We start from the raw sequence: 14,564 nt of genomic DNA on the forward strand, positions 1-14,564 counted from the left end.
AAACACATAGGAAGCATGTCTATTCATCTCAGTAATGTCTGCACAGGCCGGCAGCAGCTGTCTGGGATTTCACACAGGGCTCTCCACCAGCTCTAAGTGGAGATGCTCGGAGTCAGAATCTTCTCCATGTCAAACGAAGGCTCTGCCATTGATCCACAGCCCTTCCCACACCTCGTGCAGCCCTTACTCTCGCGCATGCCGGTGTAACCAAGTGAGCAAAATCTGCACCATAAGGCAAACCTGGTCTCTGGTCAAGATTGCTCGAGAGAAGCTCCGTCTATTATTATTATTGATCAGTGCTTTTTTTCTGGGGGGACGCATACCCCTAAACATTTTGTGAATCTTTGTACTTTTGTCCATTTACTGTATTTATTTCCCCAACTTGAACTATAAAATGGTGATTTTCTTGAGTCAGAACGAAAGTACCCCTAAACATTTTTGTGGTGTTTGGTTTTTTTAGAAAAAAGCACCGATTATTATTATTATTTGCTGTGTTCTTTCGCACGAGGTTACAGACGAGCTAATCAGCGTCGATCCACTCAGACGTTCCTACATTTAAAACCACCCATACCAGAATTGCTGATGGAAATTTTTCTTGAGTCAGAATGAAAGTACCCCTAAACATTTTTTTGTGTTTTTTTAAAGAAAAAAGCACCGATTATTATTATTATTATTTGCTTTGCTGTGTTCTTTCGCACAAAGTTACAGACGAGCTAATCAGCGTCGATCCGCTCAGTCTGCTACAGTTCCTACATTGAAAACCACCCATTTCAGAATTGCTGATGGAAATTTTAAAAACGCTTCTGCAGCGGCGAAGGATGCTGAAACTGCAAAATCCACAGCAGGGCAATGTATTCCGAAAAGGAGGCAGGCGCGCAAAAACAACTTGCAAGCTTCCAACGTCCTCCTCCCCACTTCTCTTTCTCCGCCTACTTCCTTCAACCCCACCCCTTCTGAATCACCGCCATTCGCGCCGCCTTCTCCGCGCAAGCTCCAGCTCCACCGGCGTTTCGTCTCGTTCTGACCCTTCCCGCGCCCCGTCGCTTTCTAACTGAAACGGAAATGGCGTCGAGCGGAGCCGCGGCATTCAAACTCCCGGAAGCAAGCGCTCGGGCGGGGCCGGGTTCGAAGAGGAGCGGTAAAGCGGCTCCCCTCCGCGTCCCTCCCGGAGAGTGGAAGGAAGGGAGGGGCGCCGCCGCCGCCGTTGTTGCAGCAGCAGCAGCAGCAGCAGCAGCCTTGACGCTGCCCTGTCCTCCCGTCGCTCGCTCGCCGGTCTCTCCACAGTTTCGCGACCATCCGAGGCTGAAAGAAAGCGGGTAAACGGAGCGGAGTGGGGGAGAGAGAGCTCGGCTCGGGATGGGCGAAGGAAGGGGTGGCTTAGGGTCAGGGAGAGAAAAGCGGGTCCCCAGAATATTGGGTTGGCTTCGCTGCCTTGCACCTGCTCTGCTTTTCCATAAGGCGCTCCAGGGGAGAGGGCGTTATGCTTTTGTTGTTGCAGCAGGGACAAAACAAATACTGTACATGCATGCATGCAGTGCCGGATTTACGTATAAACTAAACAAGCTATAGCTTAAGGTCCACTCCCTTGGGGGCCCCCAAAAAAATTAAAGGAAAAAAAATGTGTTTCTAAAGGAATTTCATTTATTGCCAAATGCCAATGTGTTTGCATTATCAAGTTTTGTTATGAATAAAAAAATCATTTTAAGTTAGAGCTTAATCATTATGTCACTATTAATATACTTATTCTCAGTTGTAGTTCACTATTAATATACTATTAATATACTTCTATTAATATACTATTATTATATTTCTATTAATATACTATTAATACTTTCCGTTTAACAATTACTTTGTTAAAATACATACTCTATTTTGTTATGTGCAAATGGCTTTAGATACCTATTAGGTCCATAAATTACCATATAGCATATATTGAACCCAAAAAACAGCAACAATTTGTTGTTGACAAAGGACAGCTGGACATATAAAGGGCCCCATTAACTTCAGTAGCTTAGGGCCTCATCAAACCTAAATCCGGCCCTGTATACATCCACGGACCAAACACCTCTTCAGCACTCATATTCTCAGTGATGGTCCAAGATTTGTGCAATCTGCCTTATCCAGCTTTTGCCTGCCCACATAGCGAAACCTCCTCCCTATCCATCTCTTTTTTTACTTCTCCACTAGGCATTTTCTAGCCACCCCAAGTTTCCTACCAAATACAATAAACGACTCTACTGTGCTGCGTGGGAGATCTGCTAAATCTGGGGTGGGTGGGTGTGATTTCTCTCCTGGAGATGAAATGACTGTAATCTTTCCTCTATGGGACAAACAATAGTCAGGGACCAGTTTTCATTGGAGAAGTGGCAACACCGTGGGGGTTTAACATGATGGCTCTGATGAAATTTGCAGCCTCTTGCACCTGCACTACATTTCCGGTTGTTGTTTTTTTAAAAATAACAAAGCGAAGCGTTAAGGAAGTATGCCTGCAAGTAGTGAAGGGAAGGGGGAAGGGGGAAATAGACTATATTGTGCTTGAGCTTCAGATGGGAGAGGGATGCTGGGAGTAGCAAGCTGCATAAAATATCTGATGCCTGATTTTAGTACCTATCGTACTTTGTAACGTTGTAATGCAACCCTGGAGCTTCTGGTAGGCAAGACATTCTAATGATAATACATAATAATAATAAGGCAAATGTTTTGAGGTGTTACAGAAGGCAGCAAATTGTTATTTAATTGAATTACTACTGTGTTGTTATTGCCAGGGATGAAGGGGAAGTACTTGTGGGATGTTGTGCCCCAGGTATCAGAATAACTTGACTTACCTTGCATACTATACAGCTTGATAGGGGGATTTTGCTGGTGGCAAAATGTATTGTGCCAGCCATTCTCTCAGAAGTCTACTAGTGGTTTCATATAATAATAATTTTACAGTATATAATAAAATGTATTAATCCCTATGAACTTTCAGTACTTCCTATTTCCTTTGTGCCACATTTTCCAAGCATCACATGATGTGGCAGACACAGCTGCATTTTTTATATATTCCATTGTGATGTTTTGTTGCAGACTAACTAAGTATTATAACTGTAACAGGGATCATAAATATTTCAGTTTGGTTTTTTTGCAGTTATGTTGTTGATTCTAACTATCAGCCCACAAATTCTACACATTTTTAATTTTGCTGCTCTTAACTTTGGAAGGAGCACTGCCTATTTCAGTGGAAATATTATGTTCTTTGAATGGGGATTTTTGTTCTGTTCAAAATGTTTGTGAGTCAAACTTACTGCTATAATCTTGTTTTATGCATGTTTGGGACCAAATGTGGTATTCAATTAAACATTTGTGCAAAAGGATACGGTGGTACTTCCTCTCCCCCCCCCCCCCCGCCCAACCTTTCCTCCCTTGTGCACCCTTCATTGTCTCCAAATCTGCTTTAGAGGATTAGGGGAACTCCAGAACAGATTTAGGGAGGGGAGAAGGAGAGAATGTTCCTTTGCCCAGTGCAAAATCCTAGCATTGAAGGAAAGTTCTCCATAGTGCTACACTGACTACAGCTCTACGGCTCCAAATTTTTAAAATAATTTCTATAGAGGAAGTCCCAGTGAATTTGGTTAGACTTCTGAGTAAGCTTGCTTAAGATCAGGCTGAAAGACGAGTTATTCAGCTTATTTAATGAGACTTGAATCGAGGCTTTATTGCAAGCCACTTGGGACACTGCAAGGAAACATACATAATGCAAGGACAGAAGAGGCTGTTCCTTCAATGGTACCTGGTTATTTATTTATTTTTAGAAAATCTGAAGGACATCAAAGGACATCAAAGCGATGAATATCGGCAAGTGGGGATTGAAGTCTGGTGATTCCAAATCTGAATCTGAGTTGCAGGTATATAAGAAAGAGAATGCAGCCCTTAAAAAATCTTTGGAAGACCTCACTAAGGGCAAAAGAAAAATGACACCAGAAGAAAAGAACAGATTCCTGGAGGTGATATAAACATTTCTGCATGCAAAACTTCCTGTCTTGTGCTGTTAACTGTAAAGGAATCATTGAAGATTTAACAAATGAAGTGATTTTGTATTGCATATTACTTAAAATCCGAATGTTAATTTTGAACCTTTAAAGTGTCTTCTTTCTCAAAGTCATAACTTGGGAGATAGCAGTTACTTTGCCACAAAACACCAATTATACCATCATAGTTGCTAACAGTACCGGTATGATTGCTTGCCCTGTACAATTAAGAATATTTTATTTCAAAATTGGCTTGTTAACTGTGATAATATGCTTGCTTACATTTCATGTAGAGAATACTTGCCCTTGAAACAGAAAATGCAAAATGTAATAATATCCTTGGAGAAAAAAATCAAGAAATTCAGCTCCTGAAAGACAAGCTGAAGATCAAAAGTAAAAATGGTGATGTTACTTCTCTGCTTAGTCAACTAGAAGAGAAAACACAGGAAGTGGCAAAGAGAGAACAGCTACTTCATTCCCTCTCAGAAGAGGTGGATCGGTTGAAAAACCAGTTATCTGCAGTTACTACAAATTGTTCAGACCTTGAAAATAGAGCCAATAATGTGCAGATTTCCCAGGTAAGTTATTATGGCTGTTGCTATATATTTATTACCCCACCACTTTCCATGACAGGACAAATGACAGCTTACAGATAAAAATGAGAAGTGCTTAAAGCATAGAAAACAATTTAAAAATAATTAAGCATTGATAGAATTAAAGCTATATACACATATAAAATATATGAAAGCCATACCATTTACAATTAAAACAGCATTAGCTTAATGTTCTTGATGGTAAGAGCAGTTTGACAATGGAACCAACTGCCTACAGTGGTGGTGAGTTGTTGTTGCATCAGGCCTTCAAATAGAGGCTGGGCAGCCATCTATTAGGTAAAGGGACCCCTGACCATTAGTGCACGGAAACGCCGATTACCTTCCCACTGGAGCGGTACCTATTTATCTACTTGCACTTTGACGTGCTTTTGAACTGCTAGGTTGGCAGGAGCAGGGACCGAGCAACGGGCGCTCACCCCGTCGCGGGGATTCCAACCGCCGACCTTCTGATCGGCAAGTCCTAGGCTCTGTGGTTTAACCTACAGCGCCACCCGCGTCCCTAAGCCATCTATTAGGAATGCTCTAACTCTGGAATTCCTGCACTGAGCAGGGGGTTGGGTTAGGTGGCTTACGGGGCCATAGTCGTGGTCGACCGTATGGACATCTCTGTTCTAACTGATGCATACCATCAGCTTAGACCAAATTCTTTTAACATAAGAAGCGTAAAAAGAGCCTGCTGGATCAGGCTAATGGCTCATCTAGTCCTGCATCCTGTTCTTGCAGTGGCCTGTGGGAAACACGCAAACACTCTGCCTACCTGCTATTCCCAGCAACTGGCATTCGGAGACATACTGCCTCCGACAGTGAAGGTAGAGAACAGCCATTGTGGTTAATGGCCTTTGATAGGCTTATCCTCCGCCAGATTGTCCAATCTCCTTGTAAAAACCATTGCTGTCTCCTGCTGGAGCAAGTTCCACAATTTAACAGCTTTGCTAGCCCGTTAATTATCCCATTGCTAACACCGACAGATTTTTAGCATTGCTAACATCAGCAGATAACTTTAGTAGTCTCCAGCTTGGTAAACGGAATGTTGGTGAGTCTGATTCCTTGCAAAAGGCTTTTGATTCGACGTAGAATATTGTGGAAAACAATTATGGCAATACCATGAAGAGAAGGTAGGTGGCAATAGAACATCAGCTGCATTGTGTGAAACAGGCATATACAGTGGTACCTCGATTTACAAACTTAATCTGTTCCTGAAGTCTGTTCTTAAACCACACTTTCCCTAATGATGCCTTCCACCGCCGATGCCCTTCCACCGTTCATAGACTGAGGTAAAGTTCGCAAACTGGAACACTAATTCCGGTTTTGTGGAGTTCGTAAACCGAGGTACCACTGTATAAGTTACAGGCTGGCTGTATGCGTTCTCAACCGGTGATGAAACATTTACAGGAAAATAAGTTAGTCCTGATCTTTTAGGGCCAGCGACAAGTTAGCGCCTTGTTTAATTTTTAGTATGCCATTCGGGAATCCAAGTATTTAAAACACCTTGGCCGCAGTCCAGTACAGAATTGAATGCACTTAAGCCCATTGATTTCAATAGCTTAAGCATGCTTATGTTTATATGGGATGTGGCTAGGATGTGCAACTGTTGAAAATGTATCTTGAACGCAGGTTACGTTCAAGTCAGTTTAGCCTTGTGCTAGAAGGGAATTAATTTCTGCTAATGGGCAATATACTTACTCCTGTAGGGCTGAGTTTAATAAACTGAAAAGGCTTCCATAGTGTGTGTGTGTGTATTTATATATATATATATATCTATATCTATATATAGATATATATTACCCTAGTTTTGCAAAAGCCCTCTGAATCCCCATTTGGGTTTGGAAAGCGCAGATTGGCAAATAACTCGGTGTGTAACTTAATAGTGTCTGCTGAAAATAGTTCCCAATACCTAAAATACGAAATCTTTGAAATCCATTTTAGAGGAGCCCCTGTTACGTAAAAGTTGCAACTAGTGCAAAATGCACCCCAGTATGAACCCAGGCCACACCAACTTTGAAGGAGTTGCACTTGTTGGTATGCTTCTGAGTCCAACATACATTCCTAAACTGATTGGCGCTTAAATATACGACAGAATGCCTCTTCCCTCATGGTTGCCCCATCCCAGGTGAAGTAGAGGGATGGGTGTAGGGGTTTTTATGTCGTCATCTTCCCCCACCTCTGGAACAATCTGTCTCAAAGGTGCATCTAGCACTGCATCTAGCACTATCCTTGTTCTAGTTGCTGAAGGTGCGCCATGCTGCAAAAGCATTTGTAGAACTAGTTTTCTATGAAGAATATATTAACCTATCCTGTACTGTTGCCATGGTGCTTGCTTCAAGTGTATTGGCTGAATCATGTTGCATTTTAATTGGTTTTCATGTAATGTTGATGTGTAATATTTTATATTCTTTGGGGATGTAGTTGGTCAGAGCAATCAAAGCAATATCATTGGAGCTTAATCAAAGGAATCTGAGACTTTGGGGGCATATCCCATAGTGAATTTAATGAAGCTTTTCTATTGCAGGTAGTTCCTTTTCGACCCACAATACAGAAGAAAATAATTCTTCAGAAGATATTTGATGTAGTGTGCATAAGAAGTCAATTGGCTTTTTAAAATGATGCTTTTCCTATTACATAGAACAAGTTGGTCTTAGCAAAATGCATGCTGTGATGTGGTTGTATATATTCCTGTCTAAAAATAAGAGACATGTACACCCAGCTTAGCAAAATCAAACTGTTGAACTGGTTTGTGTTTTGCAGGAAACTGGTATAAACTGCACTGGAACACCAACAAATGAAGTTGAAATCCAACTGAAAGATGTAAGTTGTTTTTTTTAAAAAAAATGGCACTGTGTGTGTGTGTACTGAAGAGAAATACCTAATAGTTCAGGCCAATCCCTTGCATGTTTACTTGGAAGCAAGTTCTAGGGACTCGAAAAGGGGCTTGCTCCCAAAAAGATGTGTATGGTAGAGGTCAGTGACAGAACATCTGCTTTGCAGACAGAATGTTGCAGATTCAATCCCTGGCATCTCCAGGTGGGGCTGGGAGAGACCCACGTTTGAAGCTCTGCTAGTCATTGTAGACAATAATGAGCTAGATGGACCCGTGTTATCCCTGTGAATAATGCAGCTTCCTATGTTTATATGTAAACTTAAGAGTGCAAGAAGTAGAACCACCATCCTGGATTAGACCAAGATCTATTGTCTAGTCAAGATTTACATTCACAAGTATCTGGCTATGTTTGGCAGACTACTCAGAACTTGAAGGCAACAGCTCCAGCCCATTATTCACCCGCAACTTCACATAAGAATTAGTTCCCAGGCAGGTGAAGCAGATACAAAATGGTACTTTATGGGCTTCTTTGCATTAAAATGCAAGTACCCTTTAAGACGCTAGCAGTGTTCTAGCTGGCATTGTAAGTGACCCTTCTAATTATTCTTGTGCCGCAGAAATGTGAATTGGCAATGTTTAGAGTGCTGTGTTTGGGCCATGTTCAGATCTCTACTCGATCTCCTCACTTGGGGTGGGGGCAAGGATTCAGTGAGCTATACCTGCTTCCACGAGTCTCCTTTACTTCACCATAAATGAGAATTATGCAGCCCAGCATTTCTTCAAAAATGTTGCACAAACTAGTAACTGTGACTGGCTTGTGGGATTGTCTCGGCACTGCACCACAGATGATGCCCTATCTATAGGTTGTGCTTCTGAATCCAAGTTTATGTTCAGGTGTTTTACGATTCCTTCAAAGAAGGGCAAATTTCCCCAATCAAGCTTTATGTGATGAATGTGTTGCGGAAAGGAGAATTGTTGGTTTATTTTTGTTCTTATTATGCATTTGAGTTTTTAATATTGTAACTTCCCTGAGATCTACAGATGAATCCTTGTATTTAGTCACCAGGGTGTTTACATGCAGACCAAATTTTTCTGGTCTCTTTGGCATCTGCCATTGTTCACTTGCTCAGATGGAGCCACTGCCCTACCTGTGTCATGGCTTCATTCCTTGCTACACACCTGCATCTAAGTATGATTAATAATGTGCATCTTTTAGAATTATTATTTTTTTAACGCAAAAGGGACAGTGACAGGCGAACAAGCTCTGCATTTCCCTCCATGGGTGTGAAATAATGCAAAATAATGTTTCAAGACTGACATTTACCTTTTGACTGTGTATAAGCCTCTGCTACTACACTCTCACTAAACTAGCAATTAGAGTGGTTAATTGTATAGAAATGCATATCTCGAAGCTTGAACTGTTGTATAGAGTTGTAGGCGAGCCTCTCAGGACTGAATGCCTATGATTTTGGGCAGTGTCCAATGAAGTAGTTCTGTTATCACAAGGATTTATGGCTGCACAACAGAACTTTCCCTCCCTACACACCCTAACTAAATTTGCTCTGGAGGATTGGGGGAACACCCAGAGCAGTCTAGGAAGTGCGCAGAAGAGAGGTAGGGAAAGTCACATTGTTTAGGTGGAAGTCCTTGTGCTAACAGACTACTTTGTTGGATGCTGCCCTTTATGTTGGTGTAGCTAACTTTTCCATATGTCAAATACACACACACACACACACACACACACACACACACAGGAAAATAGTACTGTGAGCCTTGGAAAAAAGTATATAATGCCCCCTACCTGCAGCCACTGGGATGCGTAAAAACTACTCCAGAAATTTAAAAACCATTTTGAAGACTGTTTAGTATGACATGGGAGGTGGTGGTTCAAGAAAAAGTCAAATTTCACTGCGCTAGCACAAGCCTGTTTTGCGGGCCCAAGTAGTTCTTTGGATCCTGGCCAAAGTTAACGTAGAAAGGAGATTTACCAGGTAGCACAGGTACAGACTGTTTGGGCTGCACGGAGCCATAAATTTTTATAGGTCTTGGAATAGGAAACGCAACCTTCTACCACGCTTTTGTAATTGCTTTGCCTATCCATAGCCAACTTCACAGCTTGTTTGGGGTGCCTATTTTTCTTTAACATTCAAAATATGCAATTATATTACAAAATAATAATTTGCTGATCTTATTAAAACAGTATAATTAACTCTTGGAATCGTATGTTGAAGCAAATATCTTGAGGCTTCATAATGTGAATAAGTGTGGTTTCAGTAGCATTGTCATCGTTAGAAGTGAATCTTAAGAATAATACTTGCTTAAAAGTGCTTTGGAAAATCTCTCAAGTAGCTTCTGTTTCCCGGAGTATTTCACAATCTGTATTGTTTGCAAGAGATAACCAATGACATCAGCAGATGGTATGCCTATACTCGCCCTATCTTTACTAGGTTTTCCTGATCTTAAATAAAAGCTGATCTGGTTGTTTGATTAAAAGTAAGTTCATTTATGTGTATTTAGTTTCTGACACTGCGAATCACTTGGAGGAAAACATGTGATGGCAGTACCTCTTAATACCCAAAGGGTGTTTCTCAGATTTAGGGGAGTGCTCCTTGGTGGTATTAGGCATGTTTTATTAGGTTGATAACAGCTAAACACCTCTTGCATAAATAACAGCAAAAACAGGCATGTGTGAGTGACTGACAGAAATTCCAAGGTACATTTTGCAGTCAGAGTAAAGTTGAATTTTATTTATTGAAACTTGTGTTCACATGATCTTTAACAGTTAAATATTTCAGAACTGGCAGAAAGCATAAAGTTGAAAAACACAGTCTTCTTTGGGCTGAGGTGCCTGTGCCAAGTAGGATGCTTTTCATGTACTGATATGTGTATGACTTACAGAAAGGTAAGTTATCAATACTTTCCTGGAAGCAACTCTTAACCAACTTACTTATTATCTTCCCTCTCAAGGCTCTGGAGAAAAACCAGCAGTGGCTAATATATGACCAACAGCGAGAGGCCTACGTTCAGAGCCTTGTGGCAAGGCTCTTTGAACTGGAACAGCAGCTAGAAACTGTTAACCAGCACCAACCAAATGAAACCAGGGCAGAAGGTATTAGCTGGCTTTTCTTCAGGCTCAACAGATTGCACGACAAAGTAGTTTATATGGAGAAAGATATCCCAGATCAGTTTTCTGTTTTTAGCTATGAACACTTACAAGCAGAAAACTAAATTAAATTATCACTCTTTTCGAATACTTAAACACATGCTGTAAAAATAAAATAAAAAATGGTGTACAAATATATACTGATCGTTGCTTAGGTGCGAATCATGGGTGTTGGGATAAATAAATACTGAGTTGTCTTGGCATTACTCAAGTCACCAGATGTGACATTCGTTTTTGTAGCAGACATATGAAGTTGTTTTGTAGGTGTGGATTTTAAAGCATGGATCATTAGAAAAAATTATGGAGTGTGTGCATCTCTTAAGAACTAGCTACCTCCATAGAGCAGAAACTTGTGGAGAAACTTCTTGATAACAGGTCATTGGCACATGTTGCTTTACAGTTTGCTGATTTCACATCCATCAAATACATAGTGTCTGGTTTCTTCCTGGAAACCCATCAGTTTTCTCTTGTTACTATAACACACGCTCATTAAGCATCTGGTGGTTTTTAGCCGATTTAGCTGTTGATGATCTATAACCTGGCTGTAGCGCTGTGAGGAAGTCTGTCCCACGATTAGCTCTGTGGTGGTTCTGTGAGTCCTCAGTCATCAAAGGGATGGACTTCATGGAATCATCAGGAAGTGATGGGGCTAGCCTTGTCCTCTGATAAAAGGCGTGTGCCTTGGTCCTATTTAAAACTTTTGCCAAGTTGATTGAGGGCTAGAGTTGGGGGCCCTTCATGGTGCCATTGCTGCCTTGCCCCGGCAGCTTGGCTGTGTAGAGTCTGCTGAATGTAGAAGGGGCCCTTCTTTCCCCTCCCGAGGAATTGCAAGATTGCCACATAGTGGCGTGGATTGGATCTGCCCCCTATCCTGGTATAGAATATGTTCTTCTTTAACAATGTATTAGTGTCTTAAGTTTTCCTCTGAGTAAGTTTGAATAAGGAAATACAGCTTAGGGGGCAAGGGGCAAGGCAGAGTCTAGAATAAGGCTGTTCATTGTTGTTTGCAAATATGTTCTGCGGGTGCGAGTTTGCTAAGGATCTTTTTTGAAGCATCCCCACCCCCCACTCTTTTCTCTTCCATGTTCTGTTGTGGGTTCCTGCCAGAAGATAAGCAAAGATATTACGAGCAGTTGTTGCTAGCCGCCCGAAATGATCTAGAGACAGAAAGGCGTTCCGTAGCCCAGCTGCATTCTGACCTCATTGAATTCAAAAGGAAGTATGACGAAGCCAAGCAGGAGGTGATGAATTTAAATAGTCTACTAAAGTCGCACAAGCAGGCTGACATTCAGACTCTTCAGGACGAAAACAACCTCAAAGGGCAGATGCTGCAGAGGCTTACTCAAGAAAATGAAGTGACCAGAGACCAGCTTGAGGAAGAAAGGAAACGAACACAAGCACTCTCATCTCAGGTTGGTATATAGGGGAGTTGCTGATTTCACTTTCACAATGTACACATTTATGGAGTTGGGGTGGAAGATGACCTCCAAGCCCAACATAATCCCTACCCCTTTCCCCCTCCATAATTCAAGGGGCTGTGAATTATATCAGATGCACGTATAAATGTGGCAAGTGCCAATGCTGATTAGCCACAGTGCATTGCTTTCAAAGGAATGTGCATTTCAAGGGCCCTTACCACTGAAATCAACCAAGTGTGGACAGGCAGCATCTTTGCTTAGATATCTGTCCTATATTGGCAAGCAATACGTGCTTCCATGCATGGGTCTCCTTGGGTGTCACTTGAGCAAAGAAACATGGCCGGGGGGGGGGGGGGAGGCAGCAGGAAAAGGAGGAAACCACTGTTCTCTACCCTGTCCCTTTTTCTTAGGTGAGATGCATAACCAAGTAGAAGCAAAATATTGTTAATTTAATTTATTACCCGCCCTTCCCTCTGAAGTCCCAGGGTGGGTTACAATACTTTAAAGTGCAACAATAAAAGCAATATAAAACACAATTCCAATAATAGGGTTGTTCCTAAAAATACTTGTTCAGCATGCTTAAAAACTTTTAAAAGCAAGGAACCTGGAGCAGCAGCTCTACCATCTTACGAGTAAGGTTGTATAAAACCAACAAAAACCCATGGATTTACATAGGTTGATTATTTGAAACCACCTTATAGAATTGTCTTGTTAATATAGTCTTTTACACATGGTATAGGTTGAGATGCTTCAGAGATCTTTGCTAAAACAGCAGGAAGAACACACGAGGATAACAGCTTTGGAACAGCAGGTACCAGGTTACACACTATTATTTTAATGACACTTTTCAGTCAGAACTAAAACCCATAGGCATAATATTCATGTTAATATTTTAGGCAGTTTTATTACAATACAAGCAAGTAAGCTGTTCTTCCTGATACTGAGATATATTGTGCATTTTTCATGATAGTGATTTGTCTTGGTACTTACTGCTGATAGGAAAGTGGGAATTTAAAATCCATTAATCATTTAATTGGCATTCCTCTGTAGAATCTCTACTCTTTTAATTCTACAGTTATGGTAGTAAGTTTTTAGAAATATTAAAGGACTTAACAACTGTGTGTGTACATGCAGTAGCAGAACATTAAAAATACATTGCACAGACCCTTCAAAATAGGCTTTAATTTATTTATTTGCTTTAGATCCAACCTTTTGTTTTCCTAAGGAGCTCATGTAATTCTAGCATGAAATCCGCCATGTGTAACAGACTCTCTGATTTTTCACCCAACGTTTCTTGCCAGATCCAGGCATGCACATCCGATTTTGAGAATGAGAAGCTCGACCGTCAGAACTTGCAGCATCAGTTGAGCAAAGTCCTTAAGGAGCTGCGCAAGGCAAGGGACCAAATAACTCGCCTTGAGCCCTCAGTGAGTAGTACTGTGTTTCTAGAGTCATTGGGTGGAATTCAGTGTAGTGCTAAGAAGATTGGCTGGACCTATAAAGGAATATTACTAATTTGTAGTGGGAAATATTTAGATGCACCAATTCATTTTTTTCAGAAGCTTCCAGAGTGTGGAGGATGTACAGAAGTCTTACACAACTTCCAGGCTGCCTTTGAAGACAAGCTGACAATACAGAACAAATGTCCTTCACCCAAACGTTCAAATCTTCTTGATGAAAGTTTCCTGGAGTGCCCCAAATGCAAAGCACAATATCCTACAAGCCAGCATAGGGAGCTGTTAGCCCATATTGACTTCTGTGCAGATTAAATACAAGGACAAACTTGTAGGTATGTCTTGTCGCTCCCATGTATTTTTGACAGAAAATAATGGCTTGTTAAAAAAAAAGCAGCAAGATTCTAAAGGACCACAGTTCCTGTTCCCATGATATGCACTTCTGTTCTCATTATTATTGTTTTACAAAGGGTTAGTCCTTAACATTATCTACGAAAACAGGAAACAGTTTTGTTTTAGAGTGGTAATGTAAATTCTAAACTACTGATTGTGCCATATTTGCACAGCCGGAGCCAGTAGAAATGGTTTGTTTTTATTTTCCATGACCAAATACTCCCATGCAAATAGTCAACAAAATTACTGCCAAACACTCCTGTTTCGATCTTAAAGATATATGTAGTATGTTTTACTGGATTAATATTCTCTGCTTTATATATTGTCTGTTTCCAGAAATGCATTTTCAGAATCTTGGGGCAGAAAGGAAAATGTTTCTAATATATGAGTCTCTGTGAAGATGTAGCCCACCTGAGGGAATGTGTGGCGACAATTGCGTGTAGCAGAAAATTTATATAGTGCCTCTTCTACCTTCCATCAAACATTTTGTGTGTGTGTGTGCAGAAAAAAAGAGTGAACCCCAAATTCAGAGCATCAGGGTGCCTCTTAAGACTGTTGCAGCCATTTTGTTTGCTTGAAATACACTCCTGTTTGCACTCTGCTATCCCACAGCTAAAAGCTGGGGATATAATTTATCAGGGAACCTGTATGAGGAAATGGTTTTTAAATGAATAAAACAGAATTGGCTATGCCA

At 41.1% G+C, this 14,564-nt stretch overlaps 1 protein-coding gene across 7 annotated transcripts; it reads left to right on the plus strand.

Moving 5' to 3' along the window:
- The first annotated feature begins 1,034 nt into the window (after window positions 1–1,034).
- On the plus strand, window positions 1,035–14,564 carry CEP55 (centrosomal protein 55). 7 transcript variants are annotated; one of them, XM_083443633.1, is made up of 10 exons: window positions 1,059–1,316; window positions 3,795–3,986; window positions 4,304–4,588; window positions 7,370–7,429; window positions 10,410–10,551; window positions 11,713–12,017; window positions 12,763–12,834; window positions 13,325–13,450; window positions 13,583–13,812; window positions 14,207–14,564. In XM_083443633.1, exons 2-9 carry the CDS (start codon window positions 3,828–3,830, stop codon window positions 13,790–13,792), a joined length of 1,359 nt encoding a protein of 452 aa, XP_083299759.1. In that variant the 5' UTR covers window positions 1,059–1,316; window positions 3,795–3,827; the 3' UTR covers window positions 13,793–13,812; window positions 14,207–14,564. The 7 variants fall into 7 exon arrangements, with proteins under 7 accessions (XP_083299761.1, XP_083299759.1, XP_083299762.1 ...); XM_083443636.1 differs by having other exon boundaries at window positions 11,716–12,017; XM_083443638.1 differs by having other exon boundaries at window positions 1,088–1,316; window positions 3,795–3,887.

The sequence above is a fragment of the Podarcis tiliguerta genome (assembly GCF_965153285.1).
Source record: "Podarcis tiliguerta genome assembly, chromosome: 5".
In the NCBI taxonomy this organism is placed as follows: domain Eukaryota; kingdom Metazoa; phylum Chordata; class Lepidosauria; order Squamata; family Lacertidae; genus Podarcis; species Podarcis tiliguerta.